Source organism: Salmo salar, chromosome 02 (assembly GCF_965601325.2).
Source record: "Salmo salar chromosome 02, fSalSal1, whole genome shotgun sequence".
Taxonomy (NCBI): Eukaryota; Metazoa; Chordata; class Actinopteri; order Salmoniformes; family Salmonidae; genus Salmo; species Salmo salar.
The window spans coordinates 39,175,691-39,202,011 of record NC_138292.1 but is presented as its reverse complement, the minus strand read 5'-3'; the positions used below and the strand labels follow the sequence as shown (position 1 = coordinate 39,202,011).

General features: G+C 44.3%; 1 protein-coding gene and 2 long non-coding RNA genes across 9 annotated transcripts in view; 1 reads left to right on the top strand and 2 right to left on the bottom strand.

Moving 5' to 3' along the window:
* Nucleotides 1–2,020, bottom strand: part of LOC145861116 (uncharacterized) — a 14,702-nt gene extending 12,682 nt beyond the window's left edge. The window contains exons 1-2 of the long non-coding RNA XR_014380919.1: nt 1,885–2,020; nt 1,249–1,315 (exon numbers count right to left, since the gene is read on the bottom strand). This is a non-coding gene — a long non-coding RNA (uncharacterized LOC145861116). The remainder of the gene's footprint in view (nt 1–1,248; nt 1,316–1,884) is intronic.
* Nucleotides 1–2,660, top strand: part of LOC106582591 (uncharacterized) — a 5,305-nt gene extending 2,645 nt beyond the window's left edge. For both annotated transcript variants that reach the window (XR_006760991.2, XR_014380921.1), the window contains exon 5: nt 102–2,660. This is a non-coding gene — a long non-coding RNA (uncharacterized LOC106582591). The remainder of the gene's footprint in view (nt 1–101) is intronic.
* LOC106582469 (myelin-associated glycoprotein) lies at nt 2,558–26,321 on the bottom strand. 6 transcript variants are annotated; one of them, XM_045703696.2, is made up of 13 exons: nt 26,065–26,321; nt 14,221–14,362; nt 13,019–13,164; nt 12,673–12,748; nt 11,716–12,084; nt 11,146–11,442; nt 10,445–10,702; nt 8,100–8,360; nt 7,478–7,780; nt 7,093–7,192; nt 6,320–6,422; nt 5,892–5,945; nt 2,558–5,174 (listed from the first exon to the last, which is right to left on the bottom strand). In XM_045703696.2, exons 4-13 carry the CDS (start codon nt 12,716–12,718, stop codon nt 5,013–5,015), a joined length of 1,953 nt encoding a protein of 650 aa, XP_045559652.1. In that variant the 5' UTR covers nt 12,719–12,748; nt 13,019–13,164; nt 14,221–14,362; nt 26,065–26,321; the 3' UTR covers nt 2,558–5,012. The 6 variants fall into 6 exon arrangements, with proteins under 6 accessions (XP_045559652.1, XP_045559654.1, XP_014021099.1 ...); XM_045703698.2 differs by lacking the exon at nt 26,065–26,321 and adding an exon at nt 20,768–20,916; XM_014165624.3 differs by lacking the exon at nt 26,065–26,321 and adding an exon at nt 20,768–20,916 and having other exon boundaries at nt 14,228–14,362.

The window sequence follows — 26,321 nt, the reverse complement described above, 5'->3', positions numbered from 1 at the left end:
CCTCTGTCCTTGTGATTGTCTCCACCCCCTCCAGGTGTCGCCCATCTTTCCCATTATCCCCTGGGTACTTATACCTGTGTTCTCTGTTTGTCTGTTGCCAGTTTGTCTTGTTTGTCAAGTCAACCAGGGTTTTTGTCTCAGCTCCTGCTGACCCTTGCCTGTCCTGACTCTGAGCCCACCTGCCTGACCACTCTGCCTGCCCCCCTGTACCTTTGCCTCTACTCTGGATTACCGACCTCTGCCTGCCTTGACCTGTCATTTGCCTGCCCCTGTTGCTGTAATAAACATTGTTACTTCAACACAGTCTGCATGTGGGTCTTACCTGAAAGCATGTCAGTACGAACTGGCCATGACTGACCCAGCAGACTTGGACCAGCTCTGCAACGCCATCTCCTTCAAAGGAGCTACCACTGGAGGCACGAGGAGTTGATTCGCGGTCTGATGGAAGTGTTCCAGGCTGTGGTCGAACATCATGACCTAGCATTGGATGCATTGCGGGAGCAATTCCGTGGGTTGCCTACTAGGCAGCCTACCATGATGATAACCTCCCAGCCCCAGCTGGTAGCAGCGCCGTCACCCCGGTTTCCTGGGATCCCTGCTTACCTCCCCTGGAGTGCTACGATGGAGATTCCAGAACCTGCTGGGCCTTTCTCTCCCAGTGCTCCCTCGTTTTCAAGCTGCAGCCTTCTTCATTCCCCTCGGACCGCACGAGGATAGCGTATATCATTATTCTGATGTCCGGGATGGCACTCGCCTGGGCCACGGCGGTGTGGGAGCAACAATCTGTCGTCTGCCTCAGTCTGAAGGGATTCATGGCGGACGTGAAACAGGTTTTCGAGGCCCTGACCCTGACTGCTGTCCTGTACATTTGCCACTACTCTGGATTACCGACCTCTGCCTGACCTGACCCTGAGCCTGCCTGCCATCCTGTACCTTCGTCCCACTACTCTGGATTACCGACCTCTGCCTGACCTGACCCTGAGCCTGCCTGCTGTCCTGTACCTTCGTCCCACTACTCTGGATTACCGACCTCTGCCTGACCTGACCCTGAGCCTGCCTGCTGTCCTGTACCTTCGTCCCACTACTCTGGATTACCGACCTCTGCCTGACCTGACCCTGAGCCTGCCTGCCGTCCTCTACCTTCGTCCCACTACTCTGGATTATCGACCCCTGCCTGCCTTGACCTGTCGTTTGCCTGCCCCTGTTGCTGTAATAAACATTGTTATTTCAACACAGTGAAGGTCTTACCTGAAGCGTGACAATTATGAAGTTCATTGTATTTTTTTGTACTTCTTTTCCACTTTGAAAATGTCACCTGAAGTGTGAAAAGACAATTGATCAAGAAAAAATATATCAGTAAACACATTTCCATCCAAAGTTTTTTGCTAGTAAAGCCATACCGTATTTTAAAAAATCATGACATCTGTGATGAAAACATGACGTTTCGGTATAATTTTATAAAAGGTAAAACTACAATCCCACAGTTTCACACATGGGGACGTATGGCATAAGGTTGGGGTGGCAGCGTAGCCTAGTGGTTAGAGCGTTGGACTAGTAACCGAAAGGTTGCAAGATCGAATCCCCGGGCTGACAAGGTACATATCTGTCGTTCTGCTCCTGAACAAGGCAGTTAACCCACTGTTCCTAGGCTGTCATTGAAAATAAGAATTTGTTCTTAACTGACTTGCCTAGTTAAATAAAGATAAAATTCTTATCCTTGTTATGTTTAGCTTTTTTTATCAATAAATTATGCAATGTAGGACTGTCTGAGCAAGGTAAATGATACTCAAGGAAAACCTTTTAGCTCCGTTATGTTAACTGAAATTTGCAACTAGAGACCGTAGCCTACCAGTTAGAGAGACGAGCCAGCAACCGGAGGCTTACCAGTTTCAATTCCGGGTCCGATGGGAAAAGTCTGGTGGGAAGTGAGCTGGCAACAGGAGGGTTTCTGGTATAAAATCCTACATGCCATTGCATGCCATTGTGCCCTTGAACAACCCTCCACAACAACAGCTCCCCGGGCACCAAGTCACAGGTTACTGTTTTTTGTCATGAATCTTGTTCTGGAGGCAGCTCTGCAGAGTGGTCAATAGCTGACACAGCCACAAAGTCATAACATCTGATGTTAAACCTAATTAACCCTTGCCTTAACCACACAGCTAAACCTAATGCCTAACCTTAAATGACATTTTATGTTGCTTTACGTTTTTTTTGTGTGGAAGCAAATTATGTTGTATTTTATGTAAAAGCACATAAGGAAGCGACAAGTTTTTGTTATCTTCCTCATGTTGAACTATGTTAATAAAGATGTTATGTAGATAATCTAGGTAACACATTTGTGCACATTATCAAGTTAAATGGTTTAAAGAAAAGCTTTGTGTGATGTAGCTACTGCAAACAATGAGGGGTGGTGTGGGAGGAATAACTGTTACATACTGTATCAATAAAGTCATACTAATACATGGAGATATAGAATGTATTTGGGGTGTATTTTCCTTACTGTTTTGGGTATGAGAGAACAGATAACACACTATATAGATAAACTGAGCTGGTCACATTCTCTGTTGTTTACTTTATTTATTTGTTGTTTGGAACCAAAGAAAGATGGCTTTGCTTGAGGCGGGACAGACTTGTAAAATAAAGAGAATGATCAAACATCATCATAGAGCTCATATTGTCATTAAGTAATAACAGTGCTAATTTGCAGAAAGATTGCAGAATTCTGATCGGAATTATTGTGTCAAAGATATAAAAAAAATCATCACAATAATGAATACCACAAAGTAAAGGAAGTACAAATCTGCTTTCCAACACACTATTTGACAAACAAATTAGATAAGACATGAACAGCACTTCTCCATTTTGTTTCCAGGTTTAGAAAGAAATAAACCCCCATGAGGCGTTCAAGAGAACTGACGACAGTTAAGTGTTACTAAACGGATGTCCATATTGGCCTGTCTCAATGTTGGGTAACACATCTTGAGCGCTCTGACATTCGGCCTAGTGACTAAACCATGTCAGAACAATACCATAAAATATGTTATTAACAGTCATGACAGCTGACATAAGCTTGACAGCTGACTTGACACTGTCATGGCACAAATCTTTGCTTCAGTCAGCTTATTGGCTTAGGATACAGCTAGCCAACTCATTTACATAAATAACCATTTGTGTCATGACAGTGTAAAGGGTTGTCAGTATTTTGACATCAGTTTTCATGACCGAAAATGACATGTGTTATGTCACCCTTATGACAGAGAAGTCAGTTAAAGTGTTACCAAACCTGTATCCGACTTGCCTGTGTAAATCATTGTTGTAATACTGAGCATGTACTGTACATACCGTAGTATATTTACACATAGGGCTGACAGCATAATAGTCATGCAGAGTATTTATTTACATAATGTATACTGGTATCCTTTTACCCATCCATATGCAGTTTATTAATATTGTATTAAGTCATTGTTATCTAGTGATGTCATTAGTGAGCTTGGAGATTACATTACATGAGTTGATCAAGTATTTTTGAATAGCACAACCAACTGGTATATCAGCTTCAATGTTGTGCCACTCAAACGCCTCATCTGATACAACACTATAGGATTAGGCATCGATTTCACAATTCACAACCATTGAAGAATACATTTTGTGAGATGCAGTCTCAGGTAAAGTGATCATTTCAAACAGCCACAGTGATCAGTGTTTGCTGATCTTTCAGCACTGTTTGCACACACACACACACATTGTCTCAACGAGATACATTTTGACCTGCGGTGCGAGTGCTACAGTGGAGTCATGTATGCCAGATTGATCCAAAAAATATATTCTAACCCATTGGTTCCCATTTAAGGATAAGTTAACACTTACCCTTAGCAAAACAGAGAAATCATCCCAAAATAATAGTAATTATATCATGGGCAACGGCATAAACAGAACATTCTGTGTTAGCCCAGCACAGTTCCCCAAGAGCAAACCACAACTCAACCAGTGCTTATAATGCATAAGAACTAAAAAATCAGGCCACTTCTTGGACGAACAGAAGAGTATCCATCTTCTCTCTTTATATAAAATCAAATAAATATTCATTTCTCATCATCATGAAAAGCCACTGAGTCACAGCACACATCACTATTGAACTATATGTGGGAACAGTATGTGAGATGAAGATGACTGGCTTCAATTGGATATGTATCAGGCCTGACGTTTGTTGAACACTGGTCACTGTTGACAACCACTGGATCAGGAAGAGAGAAGAGATCCCTCATTTCCTCCAGATCCAGGGTCAGAAATAGAGATAAGAAAATAAAAAGCACAAAATACACCCCTTTCCCAGACACTTCGACTGGCAGCGGACACAGTGGAGAAGGCCTATAATGGACAGATCTAGATAGTTAGCCTGGTATCCAAGCTGATTGCGTTGCCTTTCACAGGAAAACTGGTGAGCGCAGCGTTCAATCTGGTTTAACCAGGCTAGCTATAAGTAAGATATAGGGTGACATACAGAAGGGGAGCCTCAGAAAATGTGTTACTGTGTCCCAAGCTTGATAGCAATGCCAACAATTAATGGTACAGAGATGGAAATAGCAACATTGAATCTAGATGATACAGTACAGTAACTAACACATTGCACCTGTTGTGAGGGAATTTTGTGAATATGACCAGTAGGGTAAGAGCTGGGAGACCGACAGCTGCTGATAATACAAAGATCTTTTTACATTGTCCACTGGGCCGTGTTCCGACCCTGCAAGTAGCTACCAGCAGTCCTGGGTGGCGAGATGTGACTGGGGCTCCCCCTGGAGGCTTGGGGGTCGACTAACGGGGACGTAATTTGAGATGAGTCAGGGACGGGGGGAGACGATGGGGGATCTTGGTGTGATGGTGAAGGGTGGTGATGGTGTCCACGGGGGAGGGGGGAAGACGTTTGAAGAGGGGGTGAATGACGTGAGGAGGGGGGCGACAACATGGCTGCCACTGTGTCCCGCGGTGACGATGGGTCAGGGAAGGATCGCGATTCATTTGGCCTTGATCTCGGTGTAGTCGCTGCCGTCATCCCCCCTCCCTGAGGTTCCCCCATCCCTGGAGCGCCCCCCCAGAAACTCCAGGGCGGCGTAGTTCAGCTCTTGCCTCTCCAGGTCTGCCATAGAGCCCACAGGTTGATAATCCCCGTCTTCTCCCTGTTGAAGGTATGGAAAGAGAGAAGGCCCATTCAGACTCACAGGTTATACCAGCGCAGTGCCACCAATGCCATTGACACCTCAGAACATATTGCGTATTAAGGGATAACATGACAGACATTGAGAGAGGAGAATGGAGGGTTAGAAGTTATTGGTGAGCAGAGGCGTAAGACAAGGAGATTGAGGCGGTTTAGCATATCCTGTTAGTATCGAGGCAGCCGTGCAACAACAGTCGTGGAAATGAACGGAGATACAGCACATGGAAGCGGATCTCAGACAGCAGACGACTGTGGGTCAGATCTGGTTGTTTGGTGACACATACAGTATAGCTCAGTTCTGGCAACACAATGTGTCATATGGCCCAGATCTGGTCTGAATGTAGGAGATGCGAACTGGGGGAGGGTTGGCACTTTGCTTATGGGCCATCTCTGGCTTGAGTTATGTGGCCCTAACAACATCCCATAGTTACTGGGCTACTTTTGGTCAGAATGTGCGCCACATCCAGCTTGCCAGGCAAGGTCTGACATTTCACGATACAGATCCACTTCAGGAATGTAACACCAAGTGGTTAACTCGGCCAAACGGTAAATCGTAATATTTTAGATTAGGGCCGAATTTGGGCCATCATATAATTTAGCTGTCTGGGATGTGTGAGGGATGCTGTCTACCACTGAGACTTGGAGTTGGGATTGGGGCGGGGTTGTTTAGGAACCTTACCGTGCTCTCCTCTAGAATGGAGTTAAACTTTGAGCCCAGAAGCTCTGTCTTAAGCTGTGCAAGAGTTAGGAAAGAGAAAAAGAGACAGAAGAACGCAGAGAAGCGATGAAGCAGAAAACAGTGGTTTGGAAAGGCTATGGTCGCAGCTACCCCAGTGGTACTGTGATTGATAACTATAGTGGTACTGGGATTCTCAGGCTAGGCCAGTAGTAGACTGGGGAAGTTTACATTTTCTCTTTAACATGAGAATTCTTATGAGTATTATGAGTATCTCCACGGAATGAACCTTACTGTACATCAAAAATGGGACATGATATGAACGAGTATAGTATCAGTATCAGCAACGGGAAAGCTATCATGTTCCGTCTAAGACAGATCTGAGAATGGTCATTATCTCCATTATAGTCATCATCATCAACATGTCTCACCACTTTCTTCCTCAAACATTGTTTGTCCTTCTTGACTGTGCTGTAGTACAAGGCTGGGTTCTCCAGTTTAGAGACCAGGTCCTGCCCAGGGTTGCCATTCTCTCTGGGGGGTGGAGTCACAAGATCAGACTCGGTCTCATGGCCACTAACTAACTCAGGGTGACACTCCAAGCCTGGGCATCCATTTTAAAACAAGGGCCTGTTTCCCAACATAGTTAATAATCTACAGGCCTATGGTTCATGGTTGTGGTCAACGTTCATGGTTGTGGTTATTGTTTCATGGGTTTAGTTGCGGTTGAGCCGACACGCTCTCTTAGAGCGACTTCCTGTAAAAGCTTTTGTCTGAATGTGATGTATTGCTATAATGCTGAAGCACCTTAGTTAAGTAGGCTACCGTAGCTGTATTTTTAGCATAGCAAGTCAAGGGTACAAAGCAGTATCAAAGCAGGGAATAGAGCCTGCAAACTATAGGCTACGGTTAGTCTGGCTTGCTAACCCCACTCCACCAGGCAGCCATTTTGGATCTCCGTCTCAGAGGATTTCAGAAAGGGAACTAGTGATGGCAAATTAATTGAACTCGCTCTGGCGTTAGCATACTTATGACCATGATTCTCACGTCCGTCCATCGATCAATCATTCACTCATGAATACACAGAGGTGTTTTAGAATGGATGGCTAGGCTGAAGTGTTTCCTTATCGTCAATTCAAACAGGAAATGACTACCTGTAACTCGCATCGACCCCTGTCACAGTTAGTGAAGGGTGGATACTCACTTCTTGTTGTTATGGCCCACATATCTCACTGCTGCGATGATGAAGGCGATGACAGCCACTCCACCGATGGTGCCAACGATCACTGCCATCATGTACTTCTCTAACGTCAGACAAGAACATCATATTGAAGACAGTGTAGAAACAGAAAATACTGTTTAACTAGGTCATGGTACTATAACTTATTTACTTCAAGATAATGCCATTTCCATATCAAGCCAATGGGGTAGCCAGTTTGTGGTCATACTTATACAGTCAATCTATCATATAAAGGTACTACACTTCTCATTTCAGTTGAATCTCTCATGTATGCTAGGCTATACAATTATTAGCATTTTAATGCTATGCAGTTCTGTGTATAACCATGAACCTGAACATGTGTACTCACTCTCCTGCTGTAACTCCAAATGAAAGCTCTCCGACCCGTATATGTTGCTAATGCTGCAGTGCACATTGACAGCGCCGTTGCCCAGGCGCTCGCCCTTCTCCCGTAGCTTGATCATGCCCGTGGACGTGTGGCCGTCCGTGTGTGTGTAGTAGTTGTAGCGGCCGTCTGTGTCGTTGATGGTGATGTTCTTGTCGGGGAGGTAGAACTCGATGGTGGGCTCAGGATTACCAGTAGCCATGCAAACACACTGGACTCCCTCCCTCACCACTGTGCACTTGGACTCGTCCAGAAGGACAGGGGCGTCTGAAGAGAGGGTGGAGGTAGGGGTATGACTGACATTTACATTTTACATTTACATTTTTAGTCATTTAGCAGACGCTCTTATCCAGAGCGACTTACAGTAGTGAATGCATACATTTCATACATTTTATTTTTTTCCCGTACTGGTCCCCCGTGGGAATCGAACCCACAACCCTGGCATTGCAAACACCATGCTCTACCAACTGAGCCACACCGGACATGTAGAGTGGGATGGTGTAGTGTAGTGTAATGTAGTGTGGCACAATACGGTATAATATGATACCATATGTAATGATACAACATGACATGATGACCCACTCACATTCCACAGTGATGTTGAGGGAGCTGCTGGCTCGTCCGTGTTCATTCTCTGCCAGGCAGCGGTACTGTCCGTCTCCCTGAGGGGTGAGCTCCAGAAGCTCCAGCACAGACACCTCCTCGGCCGTGATGGTGCCCACCAGCTCCCCGTCCTTCAGCCAGGTGAGGGTGGGCGCGGGATTGCCTTGTGTGCTACATTGCAGGGAGATGGAGGAACCTTCCAAAATGGTCAGGGAGCCATTTACCACTGGCTCACTGGGAGGGTCTGCAGGGAGTATAGAGAGGTGATGAAAGGTAAAGTTAAATGAGGAGAAAGAAAGGAGTTGAACAAAGGAGTCAGTTAAAGAGGATGAAATGTTGTACTGTGGCTCAGTTGGTAGAGCATGGTGTTTGCAACGCCAGCATGGTGTGTGCAACGCCAGGGTTGTCGGTTCGATTCCCACGGGGGGCCAGTACATTAAAAAAAAATGTATGAAATGTATGCATTCACTACTGTAAGTCGCACTGGATAAGAGCGTCTGCTAAATGACTAAAATGTAAATGTAAAATGTAAAATGTATCAACAAGAGCAGGAAGCTATGGGCCAGATTTATCACATAACTAATACATTGTTATATATATTGCGCGTTACTACTTCACAGGAGAGACATATGAACGTAATTATAATTTTTTTATTCATAAAAATACATTTTGGGGCAGAAATGCCTTTTGGATCATGTGAACTTTAATGTGCCTTAATAACAAACTTGTATGCCATCTGTAAATATGAATACAATTGTTAAATTACGAGCCTAGTTGGTTTAGCCACGGAAAAAGAGGCAACCTTCCCACTAGCCATGATTGGCTGAGATAATGGATGGGCTGGACAGGCTGAGATAATGGATGGGCTGAACAGGCTGAGATAATGGATGGGCTGAACAGGCTGAGATAATGGATGGGCTGGACATGCCGAGAGATGAGTTCGGATTGGTCTGCCATGTAGCATGCTTCTGTCTATAATGAGTTGCTCAGTATGTCTAGGTCATCCTTTCTAACGCAGATTTTTTTTAAAGATAGTTCTCCACTTTCTGGAGGACCGAGTTTCGAAATCAGTGGAATTCCCGGTGGAAGCAGAGCATGATAGCTATGGAGATGAAGAAAATGTAAGCGTTTTATAGCAAATGTGGAGGGAGTCGAAAAGAAAACACGGAAGTCTGCTGTATAAAACACCTGTCTCCGGATTACATCTTCAGAACTAAGGGCAACCATGTCATCCGTGACAGAGAGGGAGAAGCGTTCATCCATGTACTGTATACGGGTAAGAGAGTATAGCTAGCTATATTTTCAGATATTATACATTTCTAATTCTGTCAGAAAGTTGTTTTCATTGCAAGTTAAAGCGTACTGTTAGCTAGCTAGCTAACGTTAGCTGGCTGGCTGACTGGCTCGGTAGTTAACATTACGTGTATGATCTGTGTAGTAATATTATTCGTAGATTCATGCAGGGTACTAATGCTATGAGTTGGGATAATGGTTCATTGTTTAGCTAGCTAGCTAGATATCTACATGTCTAAACAAAAGACTCCACTATGCAAGTAGCCATTTCACTGTACAGTTTACACCTTCTGTATCCTGTGCATGTGACAAATAAACTTAGATTTTATTTGATATAGTGTGTGTTTATGTGCAGAACAGCATGACCTGCCCCAAAATCAAATTTGGATATAACGTTAGGCCAACGAGACAGTGTCCAAATGCAAAAATTCAACCATAAGCTATTTTCTGTAATTAGCGAACCATTAACTTGTAAATAATGATCTTGTTGTGAGTTTATTTTCCTATAATAATTAATTGACAGCTGTATACAGACATGTTGATAGAAGTAGTATAAACCAGCCTTTAGTCTTAAAATCTTTGGTTGTTTAGTACATGACCATACTTACTGTTTAGCACATTGCCTCACATGTGAATCCTTACAGAGATGGGAGAGGCTATGTCTTAAGAGGGTGTGAACAATGCTGAATGGGTATAGACAAAGAAGAGCTCTCCAGTAGGTCCACCAAAACATTACAGTGCCATTTTCTTAAAAGTGGGGTAACAAGTTTATCAACTTTCAAAGCAGAATTACTTTCACATTGTTCCTCAACTGTAATGTTTGATATACCATTTTCTAGTCTCTACTTGTATCCACTGTAAAAAACACTGTTTCAAATTTTACTAAATAAGACCGAATCGAGCCGGTCGGTCACATATGTCACCGCAAGTGACAGAAACTAAAATGTCAGCTTGGTTGACATACTGTATAACTACAATGATTAAATGTAACTATTTTTGATTATTCCACAAACACCATGTTGCACAATGACTTACACAAGACGGCCAGGTACATGGATGTGTTCATGACGCCGTAGCCATTATCCCCCACGCAGGTGTAGATGCCCTCCTGAGAGGGGTTTAAGTCCTCCAGGGAGAGTGAGGCATTGGAGGCTGTGTCCCACAGCAGCTCCTGGTCCCCAAACAGCCAGGAGATCCTGGGAGGAGGGTTACTGTCCACCTCGCAGTGCAGCGTTACTGAGCTGCCCTCCATCACCTCCGCGGACACGTTCACCCACACCGAGCGAGGGGCATCTGGGGTGAGAGGAAGGGGAAGGTGGGGTTAGACTTGTAAAAGTGACAAGTGTATAACCTGGTTAAACCAGACCCAACACTGCGCTCATCATTGTTACAAAGAAAAACAAAGGTGAAACGTAGAAAAACAGGTTTGGATGCCAGGCTAACATACCCAGTGCGTACCATGTCACAATCATGCAATACATTGCTAAATCAAGTTGTTATCCTTCTACTGTAGATGGAGAATAATGGGTGACTGTAGATATTGACAATGGTTCTGCAATGTGTATATCAGAAATATACTTTTACATTTGGCGTAGTCGGCAGGATTAGTTTTTCCATATTTATATAATCCCCCACATTACATAATGTCCCCTCTGTTGTGTCCAAATGACACGACTCTCACAGAGTTTGAGGATTCAAGCTACAGGTTCAGTGACAACAGTCAGTTGGTCACTTACACTTGACGTCCAGAGAGATGAGTCTCTCGTAAACCAGGGTGGTGTTGGGGTAGTAGACCCTGCAGCCCAGCAGCTGACCGTTGTGCATGGGCCTGGGGGTGAAGGTGAGCGTGCTGGACAGAACGGCTGTGTTGCTCTCTTCCACGTAGTCTGAGGTATACTCGGGTTCAGGCAGGTAGTCTGTGTGCATCCATTGGATCTCTGGGCTATTCTCTGGACAGTTGTCTGGAGCATAGCACGTCAACTCCAGATTCTCATCAGCGACTATCTCCTCAGGGATGTCAATGTTCGGCTGGTCTGGGGGACAGAGAGGACATAAGTAAACGAGTGAAAATTCACCAATTCACAATATTTACCTATTCTCATTAAAACTACAATAATTATAATCACAGCTAGTGCAATCCTAGCCTTGTCCCAGATCTATTTGTGCTTGCCATCTCCTACTGTCAGTGTCCACAGTAGTTGACAAGACAGCACAACATATATGGTACCAGGCTAGGGCAATCCAGCCCATAAAGGTGACACATTCAAATGTAAACATGGCCACTCAGGGTCTCTCAGCAGGCTTACCCAGCACCTTGAGCTCAGAGAAGTCTGGGTAGGTGTAGATGTTGGCACCGCCCAGGTCGGCACGGAAGTAGTACCTCCCTGAGTGCTCTGTACCGATATTACTGATGAGCAGAGTGCAGTTCCTCTGGTGCAGGTCCCCGATGAGCTTGGTACGCCCTTGGTAACTTTCATGTACGATTTCTGTGCGCGTTTTGAACACCACAGGTGGGAAGAGCTGGGGGTAGGGCTGGCCAAAGTACCAGATGCCGTGGATGCCGCGGTACGGCCGGATACCGGACGGGTACATGAATGTGCAGGGGATGACCACGCAGGAGTTGGTCATGGCCGAGATGTCCCTGGGTATCCATACGTTCCACTGGCCACTGACATCTGAGGGAGGGAAGGAGGGATATGGGACTAAGATTGGAAATGGGAATATTGAGAGCGAAACTGTATACTGTATCAATGATCAATCAATCTACAATACATCTACAGTTTCAAATGGAATCACTGAGAAAAGATGAACAGAGAGAGACAAAGAGAGAGAACAGAGGATGATATCATGATGTTATCCCTGCTTGAGATGGTAAGAGCAGAGACCCTATGTGGAGGAAGCATATGTCTCACTCTCACCACTGGCACCACTGTTTACGTGAGAGGGACAAGGTTGAGCCAAGATGGACGCCAGCCAGCCATCACAAAGCACTGGAACAGTAGGCTGATTCCCTGCTGCCACGTGTGCCAGTTGGACCCTGTGACAACTCTGTTCCCTTTTGTTTTAGTGTCGTTTGCTATAAGTTTAACATACTCTAAAATGTCAACTGTCAATCAGTTTTACATTGCAATTGCATATCTAGATTACTGGATTTCTAGTATTACATCTGTAGTCTTCAAGGGAATTTACAGTCTGAGTTATTGTGATGTAATCGAGTAGTTATTCACACTGACAAGAGGGAATGAGAAACATACAAGTTTTACCTTTGATGATTAGCAACAGCGGCAGAAGCAGCTCCCAACACCACATGGTGTCTATTTAACCCTGAACCAGAGGCCTCTGCAACAGACATCGGACCTCAATTACACATCCACAACTTCACACTTTACCATTCTGTTCTGGACCAATGGAGCCCAATGCTATGTGATATATATTTAATATAATATTATAGTGACATATAAGTATGTGGTGACACATAACTGCAATAGTTAAATGTCTTTTTTTTTGTTTACATATTCTAATGAGCCTATGTTGCTTTTATCTCAGGTAACAATGACATATGTCAATATGATTGTGTGTAAAAAGACTGTAGACATTACTGACTATTACCTTGAATTGCTCAATGGGCGAAAAGTAGCCAAGACAGAAAATATCTGATTCCTCAGCTCGGTGGTCGCAGTAGTAGTAGTAGTAATGTTCCCTAGAGGGTGTCCAATCACACCCAGACACCTCAACAGCCCTCTCCCTTAACTTCTCTGTAAAAATAAAAAAAACACACAACAAGTGACATCAGCATCAGGCGATGACATCAGCCTTAGATGGACAGCAGGCTCTTCACTGGCACTGGCACTGGCACTGGCACATAGACATGGTGACGCACACTCTCGCTCTCAGACGGCACCTGTTCGGCCGCGCCGTAGTGGGAGTGCTAGTAGAGTCACTCATTAGGCTATTCATACGTAAGTCCCAGGTCTTCGACAGACAGTCACTGTTGGGCCCTGTTCAGAACCATGACTCACTACCCTAGTGCCTAGGCCCTTATCCACTACATTCCATCATGGCGTCAACCATCATCATTTGGTCCGTTGGTTGTTTGGACCATTTACTCTGTATCTACCAGTCTGTGTCTCCCCCTATATGTCATCCATGATGCTATGGAGGCAACGACTTGTCTTTAGCCCCCCTCCGAGCAGCTGGTGGCTGCAGATGGTGGGCCTAAGAGTGGATTGTGTTGGAGAGCTCCATGATTAACACATCGCTACGTCCCCAGATAGTCTGTAGGCTGATGAGCTGTGTTCCTACGGAAAATAAGGGCAAATTCTGTTGGTTTTAGGCAGTTTGGCAACAACAGCGAGAGGTTATTCTGGGCTGAGGGACACGAACATCCCGTTCTCAAACATGCGATTATACGCACACATACAGCATGCTCGTGCGTATTTTCAAACTGTGTCATAACACTTATACACACAGACATACACATTTGAAATCCAAAGTAAAAAGTACGGTCCACATACAGATCAATTATAAAGTTGACTTGGACCCCTTTAAATCAAACCATGAGGCTCTAGGTCATGGCAATCATAGCCAATGTCAGTAAAAGATTTCTAAAACATTGCATCAAGCTGTATCATCTGCATTAGACAAAACCCCAAGAGAAGGGACTGTGTCTGAGCTGAGAGTCAATGCATCAGCAATGGCAGGATGAACAGAATAGCCCGGAGAGCAGGGCACTGACACCACCAGCAACAACAACGAGAGCCATTGATTGGCAGACAAACGGCCAGCACAGAGACCAGCCACAGACCACTTGCCTCATACCAGCTTCAGCACCAGGCTCCGGCTCCCTCTCGGTTCCTTCCCTCGATTCTGTCGGTTCTACGTTCTCCCCGGGCGTGTGCTTCCCTTGTGCGTCTCCACAGGTTGTAAAATCCTGTCTGCCGGGTTCTATGGATTCTAGGACAGGGGATGGGGAGAGAAAGAGGGACAGAGGCAGAGAGAGAGAGGGAAAGAGGGGAAGAGAGCGAATGTGTGAGCTGCAGGCTGTGGTGAATGTGTGTGGTGGGTAGTTTTGAATATGAATTCAAACATTTCTCTGCCTTCTCCTAGACCCACTCCACGCATTCCTCTCCTCTACCTCCCTCTCTGCTATGGGCTGTCTGTCTCAGACCATGGACCAGGCCTTTGACTCTCACAACCAGGTCAAAGTAACACTGCTAGCATTAGGGTAACTTCCCCGCTAGAACCTACTGTATCCACAAAGAGCCAGTGACCTCAGGGTGAAGTTGAGTCATAATATCACTATGACTAGTGACTATGACTAGAGGAGCATGGCTGGGTGTATACCCATACAGATGAGAATATTCTCCATTGGGATCATACATCCCCTCAGCTAGAGGCTTTAGTTGTTGTACGGTGCCCTCGTTGACTACCGTTTGCAGCCAAAATGAGTAAATATGAAGAAAAAAAACTATGCCAAAAGATGCAAACCTGGGATTTTGATCTAGAAATGAACAACAATGGTTCTTATTTTATTACAAAAAAATAAGTATATTGGTGTTGTAAAATGTTTTGGGCATTCCCTTGGACGCACTACACACACCAAATATTTTCCCACATAAGGTATGTTTGTGGATGTGGGATGACAACAGGGTCCAGCAAGCAACTAGGAGGACCCCCTACTTTACATATCAACGCAACAAAGAATACTTCTATTTCATAGTGGAGCGTTGTTACAGTTTAAGTGGCGTGAGTCACTGTCTCCAAAAGCCATTAAGCCATAGGCCAAATGACGACATCCACCAAGCCATGGATGTTTTCAAGGGAATCCCGACATAAACACACTTGAGGATGGGCAGAGTAGGCCTGGGTGGGGGGAGGTTGGTAGAGTCAGAGTGAATACCTCATTCACAGACTGGAGCCTGTACAAACGAATGTGCAGCATGCCACAGACCCCTACACACACGCGCAGCACACGTCGTGCCAACACACTTCTCACTGTGGCCCTTACGGCAACACGACAGCTATGTGACCTTCCTCCCCACCCCCTCCTCTCCCCATCCTCCTCCACTCGCTGTTGTTCCATTGGGACAAAGCAGTGTTTCCCTGCGCCATGGTCATTTTTTGTGTGTGCCTGTGTGTGTGTGTGTGTGTGTGTGTGTGTGTGTGTGTGTGTGTGTGTGTGTGTGTGTGTGTGTGTGTGTGTGTGTGTGTGTCCACATGGGAAGGGTTCCTCCTAAGCCATGTCAAACATTTACAGAGCTGAGTGTGTATGCATGCTCATCTGCTAATCTGACCACTATCGCACTGTCATTGTTAGCACTGTTGGCACAGCAACACTTCCAAACTGCTATACTTTAGTTAATGGTATAGAGACAAAAATAACACGTTGATGAAATCATTTTATAAAGTTGTTTCTTACTCATGATTGTTGGTTTCTGTGTGTTATACAGTAATAACAACATTACACCGCTACAGATCATAGTTCTGTATTGTGAGACATACTGTAGTTGAAATGTACAGCATAAGCAATGACCTTAGTGTGGACTTTCACTCTTGAAACATTCACATTGTAAAAATGACTGCAACACAAATTCCCCTTTAGGAGTCTATGGGAGAATCTCAATTGGCTTTGCTCGCCTCCTGCATCCTCTCCTCTGTCCAGGGAATCTGGAAACAAATGTCCTTGTATGAAATGAGACTCTCCTCCACTCGAGCGTCAGCAGGCAAATGACGTTTCTAGGGGTGGAATCCCCAAATAAATGTGTAGAGTGATCAAAACAAAAGTAGCTAGTTGTGCAAGCCATTTTAAAAGGTAAAAGAATAACTGGTGTATAGTTCTTAAATGTGTGCATGGTTTCCTCATTCGAGAAAACAACAGCTGATTCAAAGGGGGTGTGGCGGATGTCAAAACCCTTCCGCGCTAGCCGCCGTTAGGATGCTCTTGGGCGTCCTCTGCTGAAGTAGGTCATCGAGTAGAGGAGGACACTCAACTAACGAATTGATGCTGTCCTCAACCTCTCGACCACTTATCAGTTTCCGGGTCACAGAGGAGAGGAGTACGGGGGAGTCGAGGAGAGGGCGTACTTTTGCTCAATTGAGAATCTCCCTAGGCGTACACTCGATCACTCCTCCTGTTCTTCATAACGTTTCACATAGCCTGTGGGGGCTGGATTATCCCAGCGCCAACACAGTAGTAAATAGACAGAATAATCACAGGCATCCTTATCCCTATAATTTCATTCTATCAATTATTATTCAAAGAGAAAATCACAGTGTACACTGTGCATATGCCCTAGTGTAGGCTATTTCCATGACGTATAGTGCAACAATGAGACTATCGACACAGAATCAGTAGGGCAGAAACAGGCCATGACACCTTGCCATATTACCATGACTCATATTCCAAATGATCAACCAATAACAAATGGCCCCACTGTCCTCAAGAGAAAGAGCCAGCTTAGCCAAGATAATTTGTATTCTTAATATCATATACTTTATGTATGTAAGTGCTCGCTGGTGGCTCATAGGAATAAAGGAAACACTGTACGCGGAACACTGCCCATTGTGAGGAAGAAACTGGAGGAATTTTTTAGAACAGGCCAGCTCACAGCTTGCGTTGCTATTTGCCTGTGACGAGCGCTGGTCCACAAGCTCTGGCCCCCACTAAAATACTCCAAGGAGCAGATGGTCTTAAAGCACACCCTCTCCCCCCTCCCACACACACAGCACTCGGAGCTGCCTGTGAGAAGCCCACCCCTCCACCATCACTCCATATGATACAGTCTGTGTGAGGTAGAGCACTGCTTATAAGGCCACAATTACAAACTTAAAATTATGACAAAATGTAGGTGCGACATGTACAGTGCCTGTACAGTAACAGTCAAAAGTTTGGACACACCTACTCATTCAAGGCTTATATTTTTGCTATTTTCTACTTTGTAGAGTAATAGTGAAGAAATCATAACTATGAAATAACACATATGGAATCATGTAGTAACCAAAAAAGTGTGAAACAAATCTAAATATATTTTATATTTGAGATTCTTCAAATAGCCACCATTTGCCTTGATGACAGCTTTGCACACTCTTGGCATTCTCTCAACCAGCTTCATGAGGTAGTTACCTGGAATGCATGTCAATTAACATGTGTGCCTTCTTAAAAGTTAATTTGTGGAATTTCTTTCCTTCTTAACGCGTTTGAGACAATCAGTTGTGTTGTGCCAAGGTAGGGGTGGTCTAGATAGCCCTATTTGGTAAAAGACCAAGTCCATATTTTGGCAAGAACAGCTCAAATAAGCAAAGAGGTCAGTCATTCTGGAAAATTTCAAGAACTTAAAAAGTTTCTTCAAGTGCAGTTGCAAAAACCATCAAGCGCTATGTTGAAACTGTCTCTCATGAGGACCACCACAGGAAAGAAAGACCCAGACTTACCTCTGCTGCAGAGGATAACTTCATTAGAGTTACCAGCCTCAGAAATTGCAGCCCAAATAAATGCTTCACAGAGTTCAAGTACCAGACACATCTCAACATCAACTGTTCAGAGGAGACTGCGTGAATCAGGCCATCATGGTCGAATTGCTGTAAAGAAACCCCTACTAAAGGACACCAACAAGAAGAAGAGACTTGCTTGGGACAAGAAACACTTGCAATGGACATTAGAAAATCTGTCCTTTGGTCTGGGTTCAAATTTGAGATTTTTGGTTCCAACCGCCGTGTCTTTGTGAGACGCAAAGTAGGTGAACGGATGATCTCCGCATGTGTGGTTTCCACTGTGAAGCATGGAGGAGGTGGTGTGGGGGTGCTTTGCTGGTGACACTTTCTGTGATTTCTTTAGAATTCAAGGCATACTTAACCAGCATGGCTACCACAGCATTCTGCAGCGATAAGCCATCCCATCTGGTTTGAGCTTAGTGGGGCTATCATTTGTTTTTCAACAGGACAATGACCCAAAACATACCTCCAGGCTGTGTAAGGGCTATTTGACCACAGAGAGTGATGGAGTGCTGCATCAGATGACCTGGCCTCCACAATTACCCGACCTCAACCCACTGGAGATGGTTTGGGATGAGTTGGACCGCAGAGTGAAGGAAAAGCAGCCAACAAGTGCTCAGCACTTGTGGGAACTCCTTCAAGACTGTTGGAAAATCATTCCTCATGAAGCTGGTTGAGAGAATGCCAAGAGTGTGCAAAGCTGTCATCAAGGCAAACGGTGGATACTTTGAAGAAGAATCTCACATTTTTTGGTTACTACATGATTGCATATGTGTTATTTCATAGTGTTGATGTCTTTACTATTATTCTATAATTCTGAAAATAGTAAAAAATAGACAAAACCCTTGAATTAGTAAGTGTGTCCAAACATTTGACTGGTACTGTATGTGTGCATCCAGGCATTTATTTTCTGAATGCATTTGTGTGTGTATGCACTTGCATGCATTCAAGAGTGTATTTGTGTGTGTCTATACTAATGTGTGTATCCTCTACCTGGCAGCCGTGTGTCTCTGGACCAGTATCCAGTACAGTGCCTCCCAATGCAGTCTCAGCACAGTGGGCAGATGGTGAGCCACAGGCCTCCTCTCTCTCTCTTCCATCCTGCCCAGTAGGGGGCGGCAAACAGAGCAGTCACCTGCATAGCCCTAAAGGCAGAAGGCCAAGACCTACTGCGGAAAGATATGTATCGCCATTTTCAATCATCCCCCAAACCTTCTCAATGTCCGAATCCCTTGCCTTCGCATAACCTTCTACGTTGGCATTATTTCCTTTTGTACCACATATAGATTGAAGGAGTGTGTTGGTTTATTCCTCCCTATAAAGTATTTTCGCATCAGTGGTCACAAAGGAGAAGAGCCAGAGAAAGGAACCTATTTATTAAGACTACTTAGCCACAATGGTTCACATGAAGAAATACATCTCTTAATATAGTCTCCGTAAAATCTTTTGTGTTCAGCACACATGGCCATTATGGCACAATAAGCTCAAAACAGTCCGTCCGAAATTGGATTTGGAATCTTCATTTGCTGTAGTATCTGCTTTCAGAATTCTAAGTAATTGTGGCGAGACACTGACAAAAGCTCTGGTAAAAGCAGGAACTGTTAATTTCTCTGTGGTACTCGGAGGAAAATCTGTCCTTTGATTATTGCATGGCTTTCACTAGCCCCCACTCACGCAAATACAAACACACACACACACACACACACACACACACACACACACACACACACACACACACACACACACACACACACACACACACACACACACACACACACACACACACACACACACACACACACACACACCCCTACTCAATCACTAGATCACTCACTTGCTCATTTGCCACTTCACTTACCCACTCACATTAGAAACAGATGTTGAAAGACGTATTTTATATTTCTGTTTACTGCATATGAAAATCAAGAAGAGAAGCATTCTCGTTTTACTCGATGTCTTACCAATTTCACGTCATGCCGCTGAGTATTAAATGAAAAACAACTGAAATCCAATACATTTGCTATATCACTGTATTATTGAGGACACATTGAACCCTTATACAGACACTGCTCCTCATACCTTCAATATTACTGTAGAACAGGTGTAACAACTCATCCAAAGTCAACACCTAGACCAGTGGTTCCCAAATGTTTATGAACAGCGGTACCCCTTGATGGGATAAACATTTCTGCAGAACGCCTAACATTTCCCTATTAATGTATTTAGTGGTAATGACATCCATCTAATCTGATCCATACTACAAATCAGGTAGTTTTGAACGGTTTGAGCCAGAGAGGAGCGGTTTTCTGCATTGTAAAGATTCATCCACGGACACAAAGCCTTGGTCGGTTTGTTTCTATGGCAGAGGCTGTGGTACAGCTTAGTCTAATCAGACTTGCCTGTGCTAATGGTTCTTGTAGGCAAAGTAAAATTATTCAAATGACTTTGCTCTTGATGCCAGCCTAAGCGCATTGGACTTGAAAAACAACGGTACAGATGTAACCATGTGCCAATGTCAATATGTTATTAATGTATTGTCAATGTATTATCTGAGCGCACTGGTGCCCCCAAGTGAAAATTCCATGTGCATTCCACAGGTCAAGTCACCTCTATAAGTAAGGGATCAAACAAATTCAGCAGAGCGGTTGAAAACCACTGACCTAGACATCTCTAACAAAATGTACGACACACAGAGAGGCCATGAAGCACTAAGCAACCAAGTCAATAGCCACCATTAATCAAAGTAAATGATCAATCTTGGCCATAAAACCAACTAACTCCATGGACCAACTGACTCCAACTATCTCCATGGACCAATTAACTCCAACTAACTCCATGAAAAGGATATTGTCCAGAGCTTTTACTCACCTGTGCAGTCAGGTGAGTGTTGCAGGCGTTTCTCTCCCTCTCTTGGGCTTCTAGCCTCAGTGCCAACAAGCCTGTCCCCAACAACAAGCACATGTACTACTATACGCTAACCGTCACGCCACCACTCGCGCTGCCATGAAGAGACCTCTCGCCCCTCTCTGTACCATGCCCCATCAAGGGGGGGGGGGGGGGTAAACTGCCCACCCTCCTCCTCTCCCATATGGAAATCAGTCTCCTCAGTGTACCAGCATTGTTCAGTGCCTTTGCCTCGAGGCCCAGCCATTCATAAATGCACACCCCGCACCGCCCTGGCCACAATGACCTCCACTGTTCCCACTCATCCCAACAGACGTGGGTGAGGCTTTGAGCTCCAAGACCCTTTCCATCCAACATGGCCATTAGTTTAACATTGGATGGGTCCGAGCATATTCGTTTGTTTTGGATTGATGGAGTGCCACATCCTTGTTTGAGGTCACTACTACTCCGAAGGGGGATGGAAGAGGGGATGTGGAGAAGGGGGACAAACAGGGTAAAGCGATGGGAATTAAAATAACAATGTCATTGTATGGAAATGTTAGTTGTTTTGTGGTAGAAGACCTCTCAGAGGCTAATACAGTATATGCCACTCATGTCCATATGTAATCTATAGACCTACTTGAACTATAGTTACAGTATTTGTAGCTGCCACCTAACCTGACCAAAAGACCGATACATTTTCCACCACAATCTTCTAAACGGCTGAATATTGAGAATAATTAAAGTCACTAAACTTGACCATACTGAACTGGTGTTTGAGGGCACAATGAGGAGCATGTGACTCATATTGCATCACTTCCTGCGTGACCAGCTCATAAACCATGGATGCATGGTCAAAAACTCCTTTACAGGTCTCAAGGGGCCCTATCCTTCCCTCCAGCCCAATTTTCTATGACCTTGTCCAAGATTAAAGGTTGACAACTCAAATGTACTATATAAGAAGGAAGGGCAATATATTTATCGAACAAAAATATAAACGCAACACGTAAAGTGTGTTTCATGAGCTGAAATAAAAGATTTGCCAAGACATTCCATCCACCTGACAGGTGTAGCATATCAAGAATCTGATTAAACAGCATGATCATTACACAGGTGCACCTTGTGCTGGTGATAATAAAAGGCCACTCTAAAATGTGTGGTTTTGTCAGACAACACAATGCCACAGATGTCTCAAGTTTTGGGGGAGAGTGCAATTGGCATGCTGACTGCAGGAATGTCCACTAGAGCTGTTGCCAGAGAATTTTCCAGATCCACCTCCATCATCGTTTTAGAGAATTTGGTAATATGTCCAACCGGCCTCACAATCTCAGACCACGTGTAACCTCGCAGGATTGTCTGAGACCAGCCAACCGGACAACTGATGAAACTCAGTATTTACAGTATGTCTGTAATAAAGCCCTTTTGTGGGGAAAAACACAGGTCCTGGCTCCCCAGTGGGTGGGCCTGTGCCCTCCCAGCCCCACCCATGGCTGCGCCCCTGCTAGTCCTGTGAAATGTATTATTTATTTATTTCAATTGACTGGTTTCCTTATATGAACTGTAACTCAGTAAAAAAAATTGAAATTGTTGTATGTTCACATTCATATTTTTGTTCAGTATATTTACAAACATTTATTTCATGATACAAACAATTATAACAACAACAATATGAAGGATGATATGACCACTTAAATGAAGAAATTGGACAAATCTATTGGGGCAAGTTAGGTGGCACAGCCTCTACCTGAAAATGTTTGCTTCCATTTGGAGCCCTCTGAACATGACCCATTGACTACAGTGACTGTAACTGCAGTATGAGAACATTCACACGTGTTTTTAGGGCCAGAGGAAAAGTCTAAATGTGGTTAAATGCTGAAAACCAATGATATGCACATGGCATATGTCCATATCCTGATAATAATACTGAAATATTATTATGATATTGCGACATAAACTGAGTGTATACAGCATTAGGCACACCTTCCTAATATTGAGTTGCACACAGTTTTGCCTTCAGAACAGCCTCAATTTGTCGGAGAATGGACTCTACAAGGTGTCGAAAGCATTCCACAGACCATTTTTGATACACACAAACTGTTGAGCTTGACCAACCCAGCAGCGTTGTAGTTCTTGACACAAACCGGTGCGCCCGGCACCCTACTACCATACCCCATTCAAAAGCACTTAGGTTTTTTTGTCTTGGCCATTCACACTCTAAACGGCACACATACACAACTCAATTGTCTCAAGGCTTAAAAATCCTTCTTTAAGGTTAACCTGTCTCCTCCCCTTCATCTATACTGGTTAAAGTGGATTTAACAATTGACATCAATAAGGGATCATAGATTTCTCCTGGATTCACCTGGTCAGTCTATGTCATGGAAAGAGCAGGTGTTCCTAATGTTTTTCAGACTCAGTACACACTCTGTATTGCTCAGGCCTTTATTAGAAAATAGAGCATGAAAACACAATGTTGAGGGGAGCTGCTCCCTGTGCCCCTTGACTGAACCTCTCTCCACCCAAGACTCCTCCACCCCCCCACCCCTTCAACCCACCCTGCTACCACCCCCACTGTCCTGACACAGTAGCCATTGTCTCCCAGGTCCTGCTGGGAGAAAAGAACAGCACAGCTCGAGCCTGACACCGCACAACACTGGGAAGTCGATGTGCACAGATAATTGTCTTTTAATCACAACAATCCCCTTTTCTCTCTGCTCTCGCTCCTCTCTCTCTCTCTTGTTGGATTTTTCTCTCTTCTGGTGGCATTAGCTAATTCAACCCACAGCCCTTCTTATTCTACAATTTCTCACATTAGTCTTCCATTGTTTGGTCATGGCAGCATTCAAGTGAATCATGTTTCTTCTTCTGCTTCTTCTAGTTCACCATCATCATCACCCACTACCATCGCCAAACACACAAATACTCACTTACTCTCACACACCACACACACACACACACACACACACACACACACACACACACACACACACACACACACACACACACACACACACACACACACACACACACACACACACACACACACACACACACACACATATTCTCTCTCTTATACACACACACAGACACTTACTCTCACTCACATGCACACACCATCCCCTATTTGTAGTGTATGATGTAGGCGTGTTTGGGGGGGTTGGGCTCTTGTTGGACAGAGATGGCCAGGCCAGAGTGAGAGGGTGAGAGAGCAGAGCACACACTGAGAAAGGATCCATACCTACCCAGCCATCTTTGGTGGACAGGGGAGATGGATGTATGTCATTTGTGACCTCCCAAGTGGAGCAGCAGTCTAAGGCATTGCTTCGCAGTGCTAGAGGCGTCACTAAAGACCTGGGTTCGATCCCGGGCTGTATCACAGCCGGCCGTGATCGTAAGTCCCATAGGGTGGCACACAATTGGCCCAGCGTTGTCCGGGTTAGGGGAGGGTTTGGCCGGGGGGGCTATACAATTAGGCTGTCATTGTAAATAACAATTGCCTAGTTAAATAAAGGTTCAATTTAAAAAATCGTGAGTTATTGGTACGCTTAGACACAGGGTGTCAGTAGAGACAATCAATCAATCAAATGTATTTATAAAACCCTTTCTACATCAGCCGATGTCACAAAGTGCTATACAGAAACCCAGCCTAAAACCCCAAACAGCAAGCAATGAAGCATGGTGGCTAGGAAAAACTCCCTAGAAAGGCAGGATCCTAGGAAGAAACGTAGAGAGGAACCAGGCTCTGAGGGGTGGCCAGTCCTCTTCTGGCTGTGCCGGGTGGAGATTATAACAGAACAACAGTGAAATACCTAAGTTCTTAGGGTACTACTCTCAATGATATATATCTTTTTTAAAGAACCGTAAACTCATTATTTTCTCTCTCATTGATTATTAACACTCATCATCATCTGATGCTACTAGCTTGCTATCTTGGTACATTCCAGACCTGGGTTCAAATACTATTTGAAATCAAGTACTTTATCTGGTGCTTTATTGAAGTTGCCTGGCTTAATGGATCAATAGAATAATCAAAACAAGGTAAACCCCGTCTGGCACTTTATGCAGGCTAGAGCAAACTCTCAACGTATTTGAAAGATTTCAAATAGTATTTGAACCCAGGTCTGGAACCTTCTGCTACATTCTGCCATCATTGAAGTCTCATGACATTATGATGACATAGAATGATCATGTTGTCATTACGTCCATCTGTTCCAGCCATTGTTGGGTCCAAAGAAATCGGGTCACTAGATTATTGGATGTGTCTGTGGTACACCCACTGTCACTACTGGCTTGTGTCCCTGTGGAACGGAGGATTTGCTCCCCAATCTGTGCCCCACTTGGCCTCATACCCAATTCTGGCTCTATCTTGGGAATTAAGTCAACTATACTGAGATATAATGCCAAGATCAACTGAATTGGTTTAAACTGGTTGTCCCTATACTGAGATATAATGACAAGATCAACTGAATTGAATTTGTTTAAACTGGTTGTCCCAATGGACCCTTCTCCCGAGGCACCTCATCTTATTATCTAAAAGCTCAAATGGGATCACCCTCTCGAATAAGAAGAGAATAAGCGTACAAAACTCTGACGGGATATGAAACAGCACTCTACCCATCTAGCTATCCTAGTTGTTCTGTTACACTGCTGCGTATAGACCCAAGACAACATACTGTACACCCCTTGGCATTAATGAATTGGTGTGAGTCATGCTGTTGTTTTCAGCCTTAAAAAAGACCACGGATGAGGAGAGAAACTCTGTTTTGCTATATCAAGGCTTCAAAAGCCTTACTGGTCCCAAACCTCCACAGCTTTCACATGAAAACAACTCCTATGTTATAAAAGGTCACCAACTCACTCTCACAATGCCACACTCACCCTGTCACCAAAGCCTGAATGTGGCTGCCAACAACCAGGTGCTAACACATTTCAAAGACACGAGGCTGAACTCACAAACCACACCTTGTGAACTCGTTTGTGATAACCAATGAATTGTAATGGTACCCTGATACAGAGCATGCAGTACAGTGTGAGGTATTAAAGGCAAACAATGGAATACAATGGAAGCATTTCAGCAGACTATCAAATAAAGTAGTATTACGCAACAAGACCAATATTGCTCTCAATAGGTATTACAGCCCTGAAAAGACTGATGCAATTAAAAATAGTGATCAAAATCAATAAAAGTCAATTAACATAATTGCAATAAAATCAAGATTAGTAATGTAAAGCTAAAAGCAAACATAAGAACACAAGTCCCATACATGTGGTATGGCTCTTACCTCATCAGTTGATATGCACCCAGTGAAGAGCCCTAATGCCCAGCAGATAGGAACCAGCAAGTCCTCCTCTCCTATGGCATCTGCCTTCTCTCCTACTCCCTCCCTCTCTCATGTTCTCCTTCTCTCTCGCTCTCTCTCTCTCTCCATTGTTGAATCAATCAAAGAAATCTAAGGAAAAACACAATTCTGTATCAGTTGTATTACTTTTAATATGTATTCACACCCTGAGGATAAATCTGTCAAACATAAACCACTGT